This window comes from Euleptes europaea, chromosome 12 (assembly GCF_029931775.1).
Source record: "Euleptes europaea isolate rEulEur1 chromosome 12, rEulEur1.hap1, whole genome shotgun sequence".
Taxonomy (NCBI): Eukaryota; Metazoa; Chordata; class Lepidosauria; order Squamata; family Sphaerodactylidae; genus Euleptes; species Euleptes europaea.
In genome coordinates, this window is record NC_079323.1 from 16,226,267 (window position 1) to 16,242,835 (window position 16,569).

Below are 16,569 nucleotides of genomic sequence, written 5' to 3' on the forward strand. Positions count from 1 at the left end.
CCTATATCGACCTTATGAACTTATTGGAAAATGAAAGATGAGGATACAATACATGCCATTCTGAGCTCTTTGTCGGAAGGGTGGGATAAAAATGTGATAAATAGAAAGTACTTTGTATATGACTAGTGCTATAATACTAAAGATAAATATTACTAAATTAATTATCTTGGTGTAGGTCTGTAACAATAAGCAGATACTCTTGTGTTGTTCTATGGCTGCCCCACTTTGACCTGAGGTAAGGTTTGTGTATGTCAAGGAATACCTCTTTACAAGCCACCAATATGGATATTTGAAGTCTCCACCTCCTATGGTTCAAACGTACGAGGATATCAGCAATTACAGAGAGAATAATAGGAAGCAAATAGTAAGTCAAAGCAAAATTCTTTAATAATTATCAAATACAAAACATGAAACACAGAACATGCACATACAAGCATCTACTCTAAGCCCAACCCTACAGTCATCAGATGGCTAAATATATAGGCTTGGATCCTTGGGTGCCCTGATATAAGTGGAAGGCATGGCCACTCATAGAAGGAGAGGTCTGTGGTGGTTTTAGGGGTTTACCACTTATGCTATAGCCCTGTGCACTGCAGATGACACTGTTCATGAGGATCCTCATGAAGCTAATCTCCTGCTAATCAATAACACCTTCAGCTTAGGGTTGCCAGCCCAAAGCTGGCAACTGATGAGACTTTCACCTGGGCAGGGCCCTAACTGGTGACAATGTTTCTGGCATGAACTGCCAGTGACATAATGAAGTCATTGGCAGTACTCTAGTATTCACCCTAAACTCTATGGAGCAACAAGATGGATCCCTGTGGGACTCCGCAGTACTTCCCTAGCACAACCTTTTTGAAATGACAAGTTAAACATGAGTGGAACCACTGAAGCATGGTGCCTCCTACTCCCAACCCAGCCAGTATTTCCAGAAGGCTACCATGGTACTGAGGGCCACTAACAGGTAGAAACGTTCTGTTCCATTGAGGGAGGGAAATGCCTTCTGTTAATAGAAAACATAGTCTCAGTCCAACCCAGTAAGTTTCCATGTACATTCATGATACCAAAAACATTAGTATTATACATCAGAGACAATAGGGGTCCAGTGGTAGGACAATAATGTTCATATTATACTTCCAGGTTAAGGAATCCTGGTGATTCTTTCCCACTAGGATTTATGCTTGCATTTCAGTGGTTTCATTTTCTTAGCAAGAAAACCAGCTGTTGGCCTTAGTGGTCTGGGTGACTCTTCTTGTGTTAGGATCAAACTTGTATTGATTTGTTCCCCTGAAGAAGTACAAGAATCCTATGAAGAGGGGGGGAAAGTAAAGTCAAATAACTCTAATGTACAAATTACAGCAAATAATAAAACAATAATATAGGTATGCATACAAATGTAAAATTCCTACAGTTTATTCCAGAGTACTAGCTTCATTACTAGTACTCTTGAATAAATTATTGAAGCTCTTGGTTACCACAGTGAATTTACCTCATAATTCCACCTGATTCTGTACCATCCAATACACACTATTTACCTGTTCTAAGAAGAGCATTATCTCTGACCTGGATAGCCCCAGGCTAACCTGATCTCATCAGATCTCAGAAGCTAAGCAGAATCGGCCCTGATCAGTAATTGACTGGGCAATCTCCAAGGAATACGAGGGTCGTAACATGGAGGCAGGCAATGACAAACCACCTCCCAACATCTCCTGCTTTGAAAACTCTACAAGGTCGCCGTAGGACAGCTGTGACTTGACGCCACACACACAAGAAGAACCTTGAAGGGAAGGCAGCATGGTATAGCCCAATCTCATGAGATCTTGGAAACTAAGTAGGGTCAGTACATGGAAGGGAGACCACCAAAGAAGGCTCTGCAGGGGAAGACACTGGCAAACCACCTCTGTTTCTCACTTGCCTTGAAAGCCCCTTGCAGGGGTGGCCATAAATCAGCTGTGACTTGATGTCACTTTACACACACACAAGGAGAGCCTTGCTGGATTAGACCAAGACTCAAGCCTGGTGCACATGACATCCCACATGTTCACTGAATTCAAGGGGAGGGAGCGCAGGATTAAGCATGCTGGCTCTGTCCTGACTCCAAGCAATCACTGGATTGTCTGCAGGGGCAACTGTTCGGAGGAAATGGCCCTGTGAACTCTCCCTCCCATGATCAGCAACGCTGGTTTTGGAATGCTACTGATCACAGAGAGGGAGAGTTTGAGTGGCCACTTCCTCTGTGTGGCAAGCCTACTCTGAATAGATGAATTCCATTTAGATATCATAGTAACAGCTGTATGTACAACTACCCTCCATAAATTTGCCAACACCCACTTTTAAAGTCCATGAAGCCAGCAGATCAGGATTTATACCTGCATTTTTCTTTGTCAGCGCTGGAGAAGTGTCAATTTTTTTTTCAAGCGCTTGCAAGGAAAGATCGTTAAAAGCAAACTTAAATCAAGGCATGTCAAGCAGACCTTGCTACTACTACTCACCGTTATACTGAAAAGCAGCATCGATTCTCCCCTCGATACCTGGGAAGTCATTTCTTATCCATTTAGGTCTCGTCTCCATGGTTTGACTGCCTTCATTATATCTAAGGAAAGAAATATTGATAGATTGATCGGCCGCTTTTAAAAAAACCTCCAAAGCAGATTGATAAACCATTTTTAAGATACCTCCAAAGCAGCTAAACCTAAATACATGAAGGCTTTTACAACAGAATTGTCCCATAGGGCATTTTTATAAAGGGAACAAGGCTGTAGAAAAACTGAAATTGTTCAAAATGATGCTTTATTTAAAGGAATAAGGGCTGCAGTTTATGGAACTGTTTAATGTATGCATTTCTTGTTTATCCTGCATTGCTTTCGAGTTTCTCTAATCCAGTTTTTGCATTTCTTACTTCATATTTTATACTGTTAGTAATGCAATGTTTTCTAACTTTGTAATCAAGTCTTATTACAATTATTACATGTCTTACACTGTTCCTGTTACATTCTTAACTTTTGTAATCTACATTGGTGGTCAGCAAGAAAGTTAGACTATAAAGATATAAATAAATAATTTCAACACACACACACACGCACAACAGCAACAGGTTTATAATGTAGTCAGCATTATCAGATACAAATTCAATAACTCTAATGCGGCAATGCTGGTTGACCACTACTGTGTCAAATGGGTGTCCATGTTATGTGTTTCTGGATCTCTCTCTCTCTGTTTACAGAGATTATGGGAGAGAGCTAGAATTCAGTTATCCTAGGACCACTCACTGAGTTCATTAGGGATTTCCTAATATACAGGTCCCTCTCTTAGTTGCTACTTGCTTAGTGATTAATAGAGTTGCCAGGTCCCCACTCTCTTCCAGTGGGAGATTAAGGGGTGGGGATTACACATGAGTGTCCACAAGCAGCATGATCCCCTCACTTCCAGTTTACTTCTGGAAGCACTGCAGCACAACGGGACAATTTACCACTCAAACCCCCATTTGAGTGGTAAATTGTCCCATCATGCTTCAGCTTTCTGGAAGTAAACCGGAAATGAGGGGGATCGCGTTGCTTGCTGCCGCACACATGCATAATCCGTGCTGTAAAACAGCAGATGGATTGGCAGGCAATTGCCTGCCATTCCAAGCCCCCTGGCAACCCTAGAGATTAAGAACACAAGAAACACCCTGGTGGATCAGACCAATGGCCCACCTGGTCCAGCATCCTATTTCGCCAACCAGATAATCTTGGACAGCCTACAAGCAAGGTGTGGAGTCCAACTCCAAAGCCTCCTCCTGTTGCTCCCTTAGTAAGGAAGCTGCATTACACTGAATCAGTACATCTTATTAGGGACTAGCATACTTTGAAGTGTTTGTGCTTCAAAGTATTTGCCAAGAGCATTTGACATCATACCTCCAGTATTTATCAGCTACAAAGAAGTATGTTCTTCTTTCCTTCGCATTGAAAAGGACTGCATCAATTTTATTGACATTACTTGGGAAGCCCAGGCTGCTGATGTATTTGGGGTATCCAGGTTGCCTGGAATCGCCTTTCACTACCCAGAACTGGTTGCCTGCAGCAAAACAGATGATGGAACACATTTTATACATGTGTGAGAGAAACATGACTTTTTGCCGACAGTAGGGATTATTACGATAGAAAGGCCTCCTGTTCAAAAGGGGAGCTTCACAAATGACATTATTTGACTTGTACAGGGAAGTCAGTTCCAGGTTATAAGTCAGAGACCTCAGGAAAGAGCCATAATAGCAGCCCTGAATTCTGTAGCTCTCTCTCAGTAAAATAAAATAAAACAAAACTTGGGGTCACTGAAACTGGGCCTTTGTTGTTGTTGAATAATCCAAGCACCTTTAAAATGGGCATTTGTTATCAATGCAATAATGTTACACTATCTGAAAAAATTAGACATGTACACATAAATCAGTCCAAAATATAGTTATGCTATTGGGGGGTAGAACCTAGGGGTGGCGGGGTTTGGGGAGGGGAAGGATCACTGCAGGGTATAACCCATACAGTCCATTCTCCAAAGCAGCCATTTTCTCCATGGGAACTGATTTCTGTAGGGTGGAGATCAGTTGTAATTCCATGTGATCTCCAGGCTTCCCTGGGAGTTGGTAACCCTAATGAAGACAAGCACATTCCAATATATAAAATGTTAGCAGGGGAGAGATCATGGCTCAGTGGTAGACCATCGTCTTTTCCTGCAGAAGATTCCAGGTTCAATCTCTGCTCAGATTGGCAGCAGCTATCCAGGGTCTCCTGCAGATAAAGGTCTTTTCTATCACCTAATCCCTGACATGCCCTAACCTGGATAGGCCAGGCCAGCCAAATCTCATCAGATCTCAGAAACTAAGCAGGGTTGGCCCTGGTTAGTATTTAGATGAGAGACCACCAAGGAAGTCCAAGGCTACTACACAGAGACAGGTAATGGCGAACCACCTCTGTTCATCTCTTGCTTTGAAAACCCAATGGGGTTGCCATAAGTCAGCTACAACTTGATGGCACTTTCCACCACCAGTCCTCAACATCCTTAAGCTGTAGATGCCAGAGACTGAATCTGGGACCTTCTGCCTACCATGGAGGGGGTATCACAGGACATGTTATCTAGTGGGGTGGATGGGCTCTTCTTTGCTGGAGATCTTCCTTTTGAAGATGCCTTTGGAGTTCCTGCAATGAGCAAGGATTGAACCAGATGGTTTATAAGGCCTCTTCCAACTTTTGGTCATTGGGATTTAAATTGTTGTTCCCTGCAGGTTGGGTATTTCTAAGTCACCTTGAGTTGCCTTGGTTGGCAGGAAAGGTAGTATATGTATAGTTTAATAAAAGTCTTAAGAAAGAAAGCAAAGCTATTGCTCTTCTAACCCTGAGCCTTGGATCCTCTTAATTTGCTTTATTGTTCTCTGATTCTAACCCTTAGGATGGTGTGGGCTGTCTAGCAGATATAATGAAAGATGTGCACACTCACCTTTAAAAAGAACTACTTCATCGTTGTCTGTATTTTCATAAGCAGCATCAATACCAGGTGATAAAAATGACCAGAATGAAGAAATGTAATTAGATTCAACCTCATTGACCTGGAGGTGCTTTCTCCAGAATTGACTGTAAAAAATAAATACAGAGATGTTTCTACACAAGAAATTTCTTTGCCCATGAGGGTAGAAAGGATAGTGGTACTATTGCAAAGTTTACACTTCCTTTTATTCACCTCACTACCACCATTTGCAAGATGCAAATCAATTTACACTCTGTCTCACTCACACTCACAACAGGGTTGGTGGTTATAATATGCAATATTACAGGTGGAAAACAGTCGTCAGTGGTTAACAAACCATTCTCCTAATCCTGTAAACATCTGGAAAATGTGGTGGTGAGGGCGGGAATATGATTGTTCTTCAGGACAGCTTGCTTACTTGTCTTTGAAGAACATTATTTCTCCCCGAAAAGTAGTAACAGCATCAAAAGTCAACTGTGGATCACACGTTGCTGGCAAGACGGGTTGGGCTGGTCTGATAGGTTGTCTGGATTCGTCTTGCTCTGTTGAGCCTTGAGATGGATTGGATGATGTCCCTAAGGAACATTGAGAAGTATGAAGTTAGTAGAGTATAGGTACCTTTACCTGAATAGACATGTAAACACATTCAAGCATTTATATAAATACACATTTGGACAGAAAAGAGTGATACTTCTAAGAAGACATTGATGGCTGTAAAGCCTAAGAGCACATATTAGGGAGAAAGTCTCAAATCAATGGGATTTATTTCTGATTATACATGCTTAGGATTGCACTGGACCTGAGCTTGTTTGGTGAAAAGATAAAGGTACTCCTTGATAATACACAGTTAGAGTCCTGTATTTATAAATACTTAGCATTTGGCCTCATTGAGGGCTTCTGCAACAAGTAATGATACATCACATTACCATTTTAGGACAACGTTTTAAAGAGAAAGCTTCCAGTATAATGTTAGTTCAATGGTTAAAAAGCAAGTCGGAAACCTTTGGAAAGATAACAGAAATCTTCAGCTGATTATGGAATGTATACTAGGAAAATGCTGTCCTGAATGTATACAAAGAGCAAAATATTGGGAGTTGGATATTTTTTTTGTTTTTGAGATTCCTCCATGGTATCATGTTCTTTATCTTTATTTCATAAACACACAAAAAATGTAAAGGCTATGACAAATATGTGCTTAAGATACTGGTTTGTTTGTTTTTTAATTACCATACAGCTGCTGAATGCCTTCAATATCATCCTGAGAGAGGACATTTTGATTGTGCTGGGGATTCCTATACACTGGAAACATCAAGGCATTGACATCTTTGGAATGGAAGAGTCCAAGTGAGTGGCCAAACTCATGGGCAGCAACGACGAACAGGTTCGAGCCTGAAACAAAGTAAAGAAAAGCATCAAGCTACAGATTAGCATCTCCAAAATTCTATGGTGGAATGGCATTGTCAGTATCCCTATTACAGCGCATCCCTAAGGAGAGTTACTCCAGTCTAAGCACATTCATTTCAATGGGCTTAGACTGGAGTAACTGTCCTTAGGAATGCACTGTTAGTGCCTTTTAGTAGTAAAAGAGTTACTTTCATGTTGTTCCCACTATAAGAATTATGGTCTACATGTGTAACAGTATTACAGAATTGGTAGTCTGAGGACTTATCCTAAGATCACATGACTCTAGTTTGTTCTGGAACAAGGCTTAGAGATGGTTGTACAAGATGTTTTAGTTGCTCTGCATATAATGATTGTTTCAAGCCATTCCTCGTTTAAGTAGTTTTTAGCTATTGGCCCAGAAATATACACCTCCCCAAATAGAGGCAATTAGGTATTCCCAGGATCAGGCAAACTATAATTTATTGATACATTTCAGCTAGCAAATTAAGGCTCATTCTTCCTGCTCTCCAAACCAGGATTGCAACCAGCTTTAAACCATAGTTTCCAGTCCTGGTTTGGCAGGGGAGCACAGAGCATAATTTGCTGCTTCATCTGTAACAATAAACTATGTTTTGTGTTTCACTGATTACATGTGTGATCACATGATTGGGGGGCACATTAGCACAATTTCTTGTGTTGTATGAACTGGCCCTACACCCCTCAATGCTACTCAACAAACTGTACTAACTGCTGACTTTAAGGAAATTTAGATGTATTTAGAGTACTGCTCCTTATTTACTTGATAGTTCTACAAGCCAATAGTCAAAGAAGGGCAGTGATAAAGTTGCAATAAGTGCTGACCTATTAGTAAGAACTAACATGATGTCCTAGTAGCATCTAGCGACTGATATCATTATAAAGCCAAGAACAGAAAACAAGTCTTGTATATTTTTTCTATAGTTGCCATTGAAAACTGAAGTATTCTGCAGTGGATCTTGCATCTGGACAAAGACAACTCTTCCTGCATTTACCAGTCCTTTAAAATTACCTTGTTGGCCATTGGTCCACCTTTCATCCTCATCAAAATGGGCATCTCCTCCAAGGCTGGAGCTGCTAGGTGCATAGGCATGGGCAAGGGTGCCACCAGCCCCATCAAAGGGGTTGAAATCACCGTGGTCTAAGTACAGAAGAAGATATAATAAAGAGTTACGTTGCCCATTACCAGACATCTGTTGTATAGGGTTGCCAATCTCCAGGTACCAGCAGGTGATCTCCTGCTATTACAACTGATCTCCAGCTGATAGAGATCAGTTCACCTGGAGAAAATGGCTGCTTTGACCATTGGACTCTATGGCATTGAAGTCCCTCCCCTCCCCAAACCCCACCCTCCTCAGGCTCCACCCCAAAAACCTCCCACAGTTGGCGAAGAGGGACCTGGCAACCCTATCCATTCAGGATTGTCTACTCTGGCTGGGACCTGACCTCCAGGGTTCCAGGCTAACGGCCTTTCCCAACAAATGTTATGTGACTACCTTTACGTGGAGATGCCAGAGACTGAACCTGGAACTTTTTACATACAAATGATGTAGTCACAACCTTCCTCCAGCCTACGAAACTTGTGATTTAGGATTAGGAAGCCAAAGCCAGCATATGAATGTACAGTCACACCGCCATAAGCTTTTGTTTCTTTTGCCTATTTCAGACTGCAAAAATTAGGGGTAGGAATGACTGTCAACATTCTGGTGGCCCACACTGCATGCACAGAGGACTGCATTTGGCTTGGTAGACACAAGTTGTGCAGATGTGCTGCAAATAATTCTTAGTAATGTTGTGAGCATCATTGTTTTAAAATAAATGTTCAGTTGGTTTTTACCTGTGCGAGCAAAGGAGATCATTATGTCAGCGTCGCCTTCCAAAACCCTTCTGAATGTCAGTGGCGTCACTTGGCTCCAAACTTGAAACGCTTTCTCAATTGCATTGTCCACATCGACTTTATTCATGTCTGGTGTATAGTTCAATATCCTTCCAAAATAATACAGCATTCATTAAAGCAGAAATAACTGGTTTGGGGCTGCTAATAAAGCAAACTCCATATTCAAAATCCAATTCATAAAGGCCCCGCACTGAAACCTTACCTGTAGGTCAACTGTTTCTTTTCCCATTTGGGTTCTCCTCCAAAAAAGGCAAAGTCCCCAACATCAGGATTCCCACACCGAGGTTTCTGAATTGCCTCCAGAGTATTAGAATCCAAATCACCTGTCACCTCGAGGCCAAAGAATTCCTGCATTTCTCTGATTTTTCTGGCCATAGGATTTCCATCTTTCCATCTTAAGTCTTGTCCATCATAGGTAAAGTTGTAATATTTTTCTAAGTATTCCTAATAAAGGGAGAGAATGTATGAATATATTAGTAAAATTAGCATATTGTTTATTTATTTGTTAATCAATCAAATTTCTCATAAGAACATAAGTAAAGTCCAGCAGTCTGTTCACACAGTGGCCAACCAGGTGCCTCTAGGAAGCCCCCAAACAAGATTACTGCAGCAGCACCATCGTGCCTGTGTTCCACAGCACCTAAGATAATAGGCATGCTCCTCTAATCCTGGAGAGAATAGGTATGCATCATGACTAGTATCCATTTTAACTAGTAGCCATGAATACCCCTTTCTCCCCCACCCTCCCCGGAAAAAGCCAGGCTCAGAGCAGCTCACACAAAAATGTAGTATACAAAAGACAAAATAAAAGCATTTTAAAACAGCAATTAAAACCAGCCCCCAAAAATCAATGAATAGGGTTGCCAGGTCCCTCTTCACTACTGGTGGGAGGCTTTTGGGGTGAAGCCTGAGGAGGGTGGGGAGGGATTTCAATGCCATAGAGTCCAATGGCCAAAGCGGCCATTTTCTCCAGGTGAACTGATCTCTATTGGCTGGAGATCAGTTGTAATAGTAGGAGATCTCCAGCTACTACCTGGAGGTTAAAGAAATTGCCTGAGGTTTCATCACAAGACTTAAAGGAAAAAGGACACAAGAGCAGCCATAATGGATCAGCCCATCTAGTGCAGCATCCTCTTTCACGCAATGGCCATCCAGATACTACTGGGAGTCCTAAAAGGAGGGCACAGAAGCCAAAGCCTCCCTTTGTGATAACCATGCACAGTGGTGTCCAGAGCATTACTGCATCTCAACATGGAGATTCCATTTGTCCTTGTGGCTAATAGCTACTGATGGACCTATCCTCAATGATTTTGTCAAATCCCTTTTTAAAGCCAACTAAACTAGTGGCCATCACCATATTATGCATCAGCAATTACTCTTCGGGTGAAAGAGTACTTCCTTTTGCCCATCCTGAATTTATTGCCCTTTGATGGGTATCTACTAGTTCAAGTATTATGATAGAGGCAATTCCTCCATCCCTAGGGTTGCCAACCTCCAGGTACTCAAACCAAGTAATTTTAACTGTAAATATAGTATAGTTGTAATCAAGTAAACAGTTGTAGGCTCTTATTAAAAATAAAAGATAAACAAATAAATGCTTGCAAAAATATTCTTGGTATGAGAATTATGTTGTAATCACATTATTATATTCATAATGATTAACATAAATATGTCAATAGTGTAAAACATACACCTTATATATCCAACAATAAAGATACTTGAAATTATATTACACAGGCACAAAAATCGTTGTATTTCCTTTCCTTTCAAGTTTTCTTTTTAAATAAAGTTTTTTTGGCTGGTCTCCATTTTGGTAGTGGTTAAATAATATTCTTTTGGCTGGTCTCCATTTTGGTAGTGGTACAGGATACCGGTCAATGCCTGTTTCGGTCCTTCTTCAGCCACCCCAATTAATCACGGAAGCCTTCAGCATCTGGGTTTATACCTCAGAGCTTAACTGTTAATTTTAACGCCAAAATTATTATCAATATTACAATGTAAATAAAGTCAATTTTATAAACCTTTTATCATATCTCTTCTCACTTATCTTTTCCTTAGACAAAACTCCCCTGATGTCAGTATCCTCCTATCCTCAACACTGCCCAGTTGGCACCTACTATGTACCTCCTTATACTTATTCCAAGTGTGAATAGGTAATTGTAGCTTCCATATATGCTTGCAATCCTATGCAGGCTGTCCTTGGAATAAGCACCATTCAATTACGGTAGGGTTTGCTCCTGAGTAAACATACAATTCATGCCCCGTCTTTAGAGGCTGAACCCACAAGCGATAAACCCTCTGGCCCGTCTAGAGTTTCATTACCACTTCGTGGGTTATTATTTAGGTAGTATTTGCATCTTCCTTCTCCTTACCTGAATAAGCTGCAACTTCTTTTCTTCTCTCCTATCTGTGCGTATCGGCAAAGCGTAAGTAACCGCGACACACAGCAGCATAAATAGGATGCTCTTCATTCTGCTTCCTTTCAGTGTTTCAGTGTTCTGAGCTCAGTTCTAGCCTCTCTCTGTTTATGATGCGCCCTGGCTTATATAGCATTTTTGCACTTCATAAAATAAACCATAGCTTGACTCATTTGCGAACTTTACCCAATCAGGAAGAGTGGGTGTGAAAAAGAAGAGCAAAAGTGGAGTTTGTTTTGGCCTCAAGAGTTTGACACCGTGTTTTTCTTCTCTACCTTGGCAGATGTTGCAATCATAAAATGTTTCATGTCTAAGGAACATCTCCCCTCTATATTCATTCTCCAGTTACCTGTGACGGTGCTGATGATATACAGCAGGGTGATGAATCTTTCTTTTTCACCTCTAGGCTTCAATAATTTTACAACTCATGGGGCACAGACCACAAAATGTAACTCAAGCATCAGGCTGCCAAAAGCCTGTAATTCAGTAGCAAAAATATGTCCCCATATTTATGTTATTTTGTTCATTTCCCGTTATAACCCAACCCATTGCTAACAAAAAACGACTAACAGTTTATGTGACACATGCTATAGATGAGTTCAGATTTTTTTTTTAAAGGAACTCTATGTACCCGTGGGTCTGCCATTATGGTTTTGCATTACAATGTTACCTGGCTTTTTCTCCCTTGAACATCTGACTTCTTGGATGCACAGTCCACAGAGTCCTGGGGGTCAACACCTGAACCTTCATGCTGTCTGGCATAGAGAATGGCCTTGATAGACAGTATCTCTTGGCACAACTTGGGTGTGGTTAGGAGTGAGGAACCACTTGGTCAGAACAAGGATGGATTACCCGTTTGCTGGCAAATCCATTGGGTAGCCCTCTTAGGGGGCCATAATAATTGGGGTGCTAAAGATTTTACCATTTGCAGTTCAGCTGTCAAAATTAAATGTATGTAGGGTTCCTCCCCAGTTTTTTTTTAAAAAGACTGGGACCTGGTTATTTTGAAAAGACTGGATTTTTTAAGACAGGAAAGGATTCAAATTCCTAGTTCTTAAATTTCATTAAAAATGTTTAAAAAATTAAAGAAGCCCCAGCATAAGCTCCTCCCAATTGACCTGGGGCTTAATACTGGATGTGAAAGAACCATAGAATACCTTGCTCCTACATGATCTGGTATTGCCAAGAGCCACTGGAGACTCTTCAACAAAGAATCCATCTGCAATGCTGATTCTGTGACCTTAGGCAGATGATGATAGGGAGGGCATCTTGGCCATCTTCTGGTCACTAGGGGGGAGGTAGTTGTGAATTTCCTGCATTGTGCAGGGGGTTGGACTTGATGGCCCTGGTGGTCCCTTCCAACTCTATGATTCTATGATCCCTCTGTCCCTGCTCACATCTTCCGGAGGCCCAAGCAATATCTGAAAATAAATAACATGACTTGCTGGACTCCAACGACCCCCAGGTGACCACAACCCCAGAAAATCGATCTCCTCCCTCCCCTTTCAACAGCTCTTTTCGCACATGACCCTGGCAATAAGGGGGAGAAAAGTATGACAACTCAGGGATCATAACATGTCCCACTCAAGAATGTGGCTGCAAATCTCTCTTCAGCTTCTGATTTCTACCAGAGTAGATAAGGGATTTTAAACACTTAGTTCCTTTCCCTGACTGAAAATGACTCTGCTTTGTAGTTCTAAAAGTGCTGTATAAAATGCTGTGTGTTATTATTAGCAAGAAAATAGTGGGCTCAGATTTTGAAACGAATAGCAACTCTCTCAAATATCTTTGGATATGGATCTCTTCTTGGTCATGAATGCTGTTTTCTCAATTACTCTCTCTCTCTATCAAGGTGTAAGAGTGCTTTGGATTGCATATCGTGTTTGGACATGAATCACACTGGATCCAATTAAAGGAAGAAGCAATTAAACACAGGAAGCAATGAAAGAAGTGACAAAATATTGAGGAGGGTAATGGAGGGATGCTGGTATGGATACCACTCAAGATGCTGAGAAGAGGACACATGACATTTCATAACTACTCAAGGTGCGAGTTTTCAAGATTCGCACACCTTTATCAAATGATATAAAAATAGCATAATTGGACATGTTTGAAACAGTCCCCATGATGCAGGATGGTACTTGTTTGGAGACTGAGCCAATTGCCTCCTTAAACTCATGTGGGCACTGGTTTAAACACAATATTTTTACTGAATTGTCTATAGCTTTGTCGAAGGCTTTCACGGTCAGAGTTCATTGGTTCTTGTAGGTTATCCGGGCTGTGTAACCGTGGTCTTGGAATTTTCTTTCCTGACGCTTCGCCAGCAACTGTGGCAGGCATCTTCAGAGTAGTAACAGTATTCCCCATTACTATGTATGGGTGTGAAAGTTGGACAATGAAGAAAGGTGTCAGGAAGAAAGCTGATTCATTAGAAATGTGGTGGAGGAGAGTTTTAGAGATACCGTGGACCACCAAAAAGACAAATCAGTGTGTTCTAGATCAAATCCAGCCTGAACTCCCCCTAGAAGTTAAAATTACTAAAGTTAGGGAACTGTACTTTGGGCACGTTATGAGAAGACAAGAGATACCGGAAAAGACAATAATGCTAGGGAAAGTTGAAGGCAGCAGCAAAAGGGAAAGACCCAAGATGAGATAGATTGGTTCGATAAAGGAAGCCACAGCCCTCATTTTGTAAGACCTGAGCAAGGCTGTTAACAATAGGACATTTTGGAGGGCCTTAATTCTTTTTATTTATTTATTTATTTATTTATATATATATATATATAATTGATTTTAAATTATAAGTGGGATACAGAAGGAAAGAGGGGTGGGGGATACATAAAAAATATATTATATACAAAAATAGTATGTCGTTTTAACATATTTGGCACTATCACCTTGTAGAATGAGGAAAAAAAATAGGGAAAGGAAAAATTATGTTGTTTACATATTATTATGATAATATCTCACATTCACTACCCCTGTTTGCAAAGTCTTCCATATTTTTTATCTGGTAATGTATTAGTTCGAAGGTTTCTTTTGTCTAGTGTGTTTCATAAAGTCATAAAAGGGTTTCCACCTCTCATAATTCTGTTCTCGTGTGATATCTTTCAGATAGTCTGTCAAATGAGCCATCGTGATGTATTCCAGAGATTTATCCAACCATGCTTGAAATGTTGGCCTTAATTCTTAGGGTTGCCATAAGTCAGAAGCAACTTGATGCATTTAAGACGTACACACACACAGCCTTTAAGGTACCACTGGATTTCAGCTTTGGTGTGCTACAACAGACAAACCTGGTTACCCCTCTGAAATTCCTTTTTGGAGCAATTCATTGTTCATAGCTGCCAAACTTAAATAAACAGAGATATGTGAACATTCCAGTAAACTTTCTTTCTTAAGATAAGATGCACTTGGATAATTATGATAAAACAATCTTTAATTAAAAGTGCTGGAAACTTCCAAATCCACATTTCCAGAAGGGAAAATTCCAGAATGGAACAGCCAAAAAGACACTCCTTCTCTTCAGGGCTTGGGAAAGGTTCAATGTTCTAAGGTCATTGGGTTTTCTGTTTTGTAAATCTGTTGTATAAGAGCTATTTCAGGTGTAATGGAGACACAGGGCAAACAGGAAGCAGGAGTGCCTTGTTGGTTCTCGTAGGTTATCCGGGCTGTGTAACCGTGGTCTTGGTATTTTCTTTCCTGACGTTTCGCCAGCAACTGTGGCCGGCATCTTCAGAGGAGTAACACTGAAGGACAGTGTCTCTCCACTTGTGTTTCCTCTTTCCTGCCTTGTGTTTCCTCTTTCTGTATTTCCCTGTTAATGGGCATCTCCCATTGTAAGGAGATAGAGGGACATCTTGTAGATTTTGTCCTAGTGGAAGGGGAACAGGTTCTCTTTTGGATCAAACAGATATAAAAGGAAGCATCAAGTGATGGTGCTCCCTTTTCCACTCTCCATCTTTGCTGTTCAAAACCACTTTCATTTGGCTTTTTGTTTAACTAGACTTTATTTTGAACATTTAATTATTCATATATTCAACATTCAAGCTTTCCTATGAGGTAAAGAGTAGCAAGTAAGTATACACAGTTCTCTAGTTATCCAAAGGATTAGCTTAAACACTTCTGTGGTGACCAGAAATGTTCATTCTATGCATCCACAAGCCAGTGAGACCAACACAGGACACTATGTTCAATGTACATATAACACGATGTCACCCAGCACCAAACAGTTCTTTTCTTTCTTCCAGAACACTCCATCTGAATTGCCAAAGCAGAAACAATACACATTCCTACATAAATGTACCCTACCAGGTTATTATGTAATCTCAGGTTGACAAGCTCAACCTGGATAGAGTTTACAAAATGATATTTATTTTGTATCCAGCGCAAGTAAACATTTGCCATGAATATTTGCTCAGGTCTTTCTTTCTGGCCTTTTCCCCAGGTTGCTGAGGAAAATGTTAAGAATAGCTCTTCCTGTGTTAAGCCTTTAGACCACTGTTGTTTTTCCACTGATCAGTCTTGAACACTTGTATGGCAATGTTCAAGACACCACCTGGTGTCTGAAGCTCACCCATAACTAACTGGTTAATAAAATGATTCTTTTTTTTTTTTTTTTGTAAATTTGATCCATCTTTAATTTATTGTACCAAATGAAGCAGAAAAAGCACATTGCTGATGAATTGTGGCATGAAAGAATGAAAGAAAATATGATCTCCCTTAGCATGAATCTATTGATACAGGGTCCAATTCACAAATTGGGATCTTAACTATAATGAACTAGCAATTGCAAGAAAACATGAAAGAAACATCATTTGTAGATTTGTAAGACCTGACCTCAGTCTTACCTGTCTCCTAATATTTAAGATCATCAGACAGATAAGACCATAGCTTGTTGAGGGACACTCAAAACGTCTGTCCATTCTTGTGGGCCTCCACATTCCAGGAAACAATATATGTGACTCATGGGCCTTCTTCCCTATCATCGGTAAAAATTATACCATAGGGATTTTCCTTCCTTAACTCAAACTGCACACTGACAGATCGAAGGGAGATTTGGACTTTTCAGGGAAATTAGGTCTGTCAGAAATTTGATGGTACACAGAAGCTTGTGGTAAAAGTTCAAAACAACAAGAATTTATTTATAACACAAAGGTAGGATGAGGGTTTAGGTAGGTAGACTTGGATTTCAGAAAGATAGTAGGATATTCCAAAAACAAACCGAGAGTAGGCGCTTCACAATAATATATATTTACACAAGAGAGGTTTGGTTCTTCTAGATAGTATGGTTAAATTCATTTCAGGATGCTAGATCTTTGTTTTCACTGAGATACTTGTTTT

The 16,569-nt window shown here is 40.6% G+C and overlaps 1 protein-coding gene across 1 annotated transcript; it reads right to left on the bottom strand.

Moving 5' to 3' along the window:
* Positions 1-1,205: 1,205 nt before the first annotated feature.
* LOC130485495 (stromelysin-1-like) lies at positions 1,206-11,296 on the bottom strand. Its single transcript, XM_056858700.1, has 10 exons — positions 11,182-11,296; positions 9,012-9,253; positions 8,750-8,898; positions 7,925-8,053; positions 6,721-6,882; positions 5,912-6,068; positions 5,467-5,600; positions 3,897-4,056; positions 2,493-2,593; positions 1,206-1,306 (listed from the first exon to the last, which is right to left on the bottom strand). The coding sequence occupies exons 1-10, from the start codon at positions 11,278-11,280 to the stop codon at positions 1,206-1,208; spliced, it is 1,434 nt and encodes a 477-aa protein (XP_056714678.1). The 5' UTR covers positions 11,281-11,296.
* Positions 11,297-16,569: the final 5,273 nt, after the last annotated feature.

Coding starts and splice junctions, on each gene's coding strand:
- LOC130485495 (XM_056858700.1), bottom strand. CDS start 11,280: ATGAAGAGCATCCTATTTATGCTGCTGTGTGTCGCGGTTACTTACGCT. Junction 8,899..9,011: donor AAGAAACAGTTGACCTACAG/GTAAGGTTTCAG, acceptor TTATTTTGGAAG/GATATTGAACTATACACCAG. Junction 1,307..2,492: donor TGCTGCTTTTCAGTATAACG/GTGAGTAGTAGT, acceptor CCCTCTTCATAG/GATTCTTGTACTTCTTCAGG.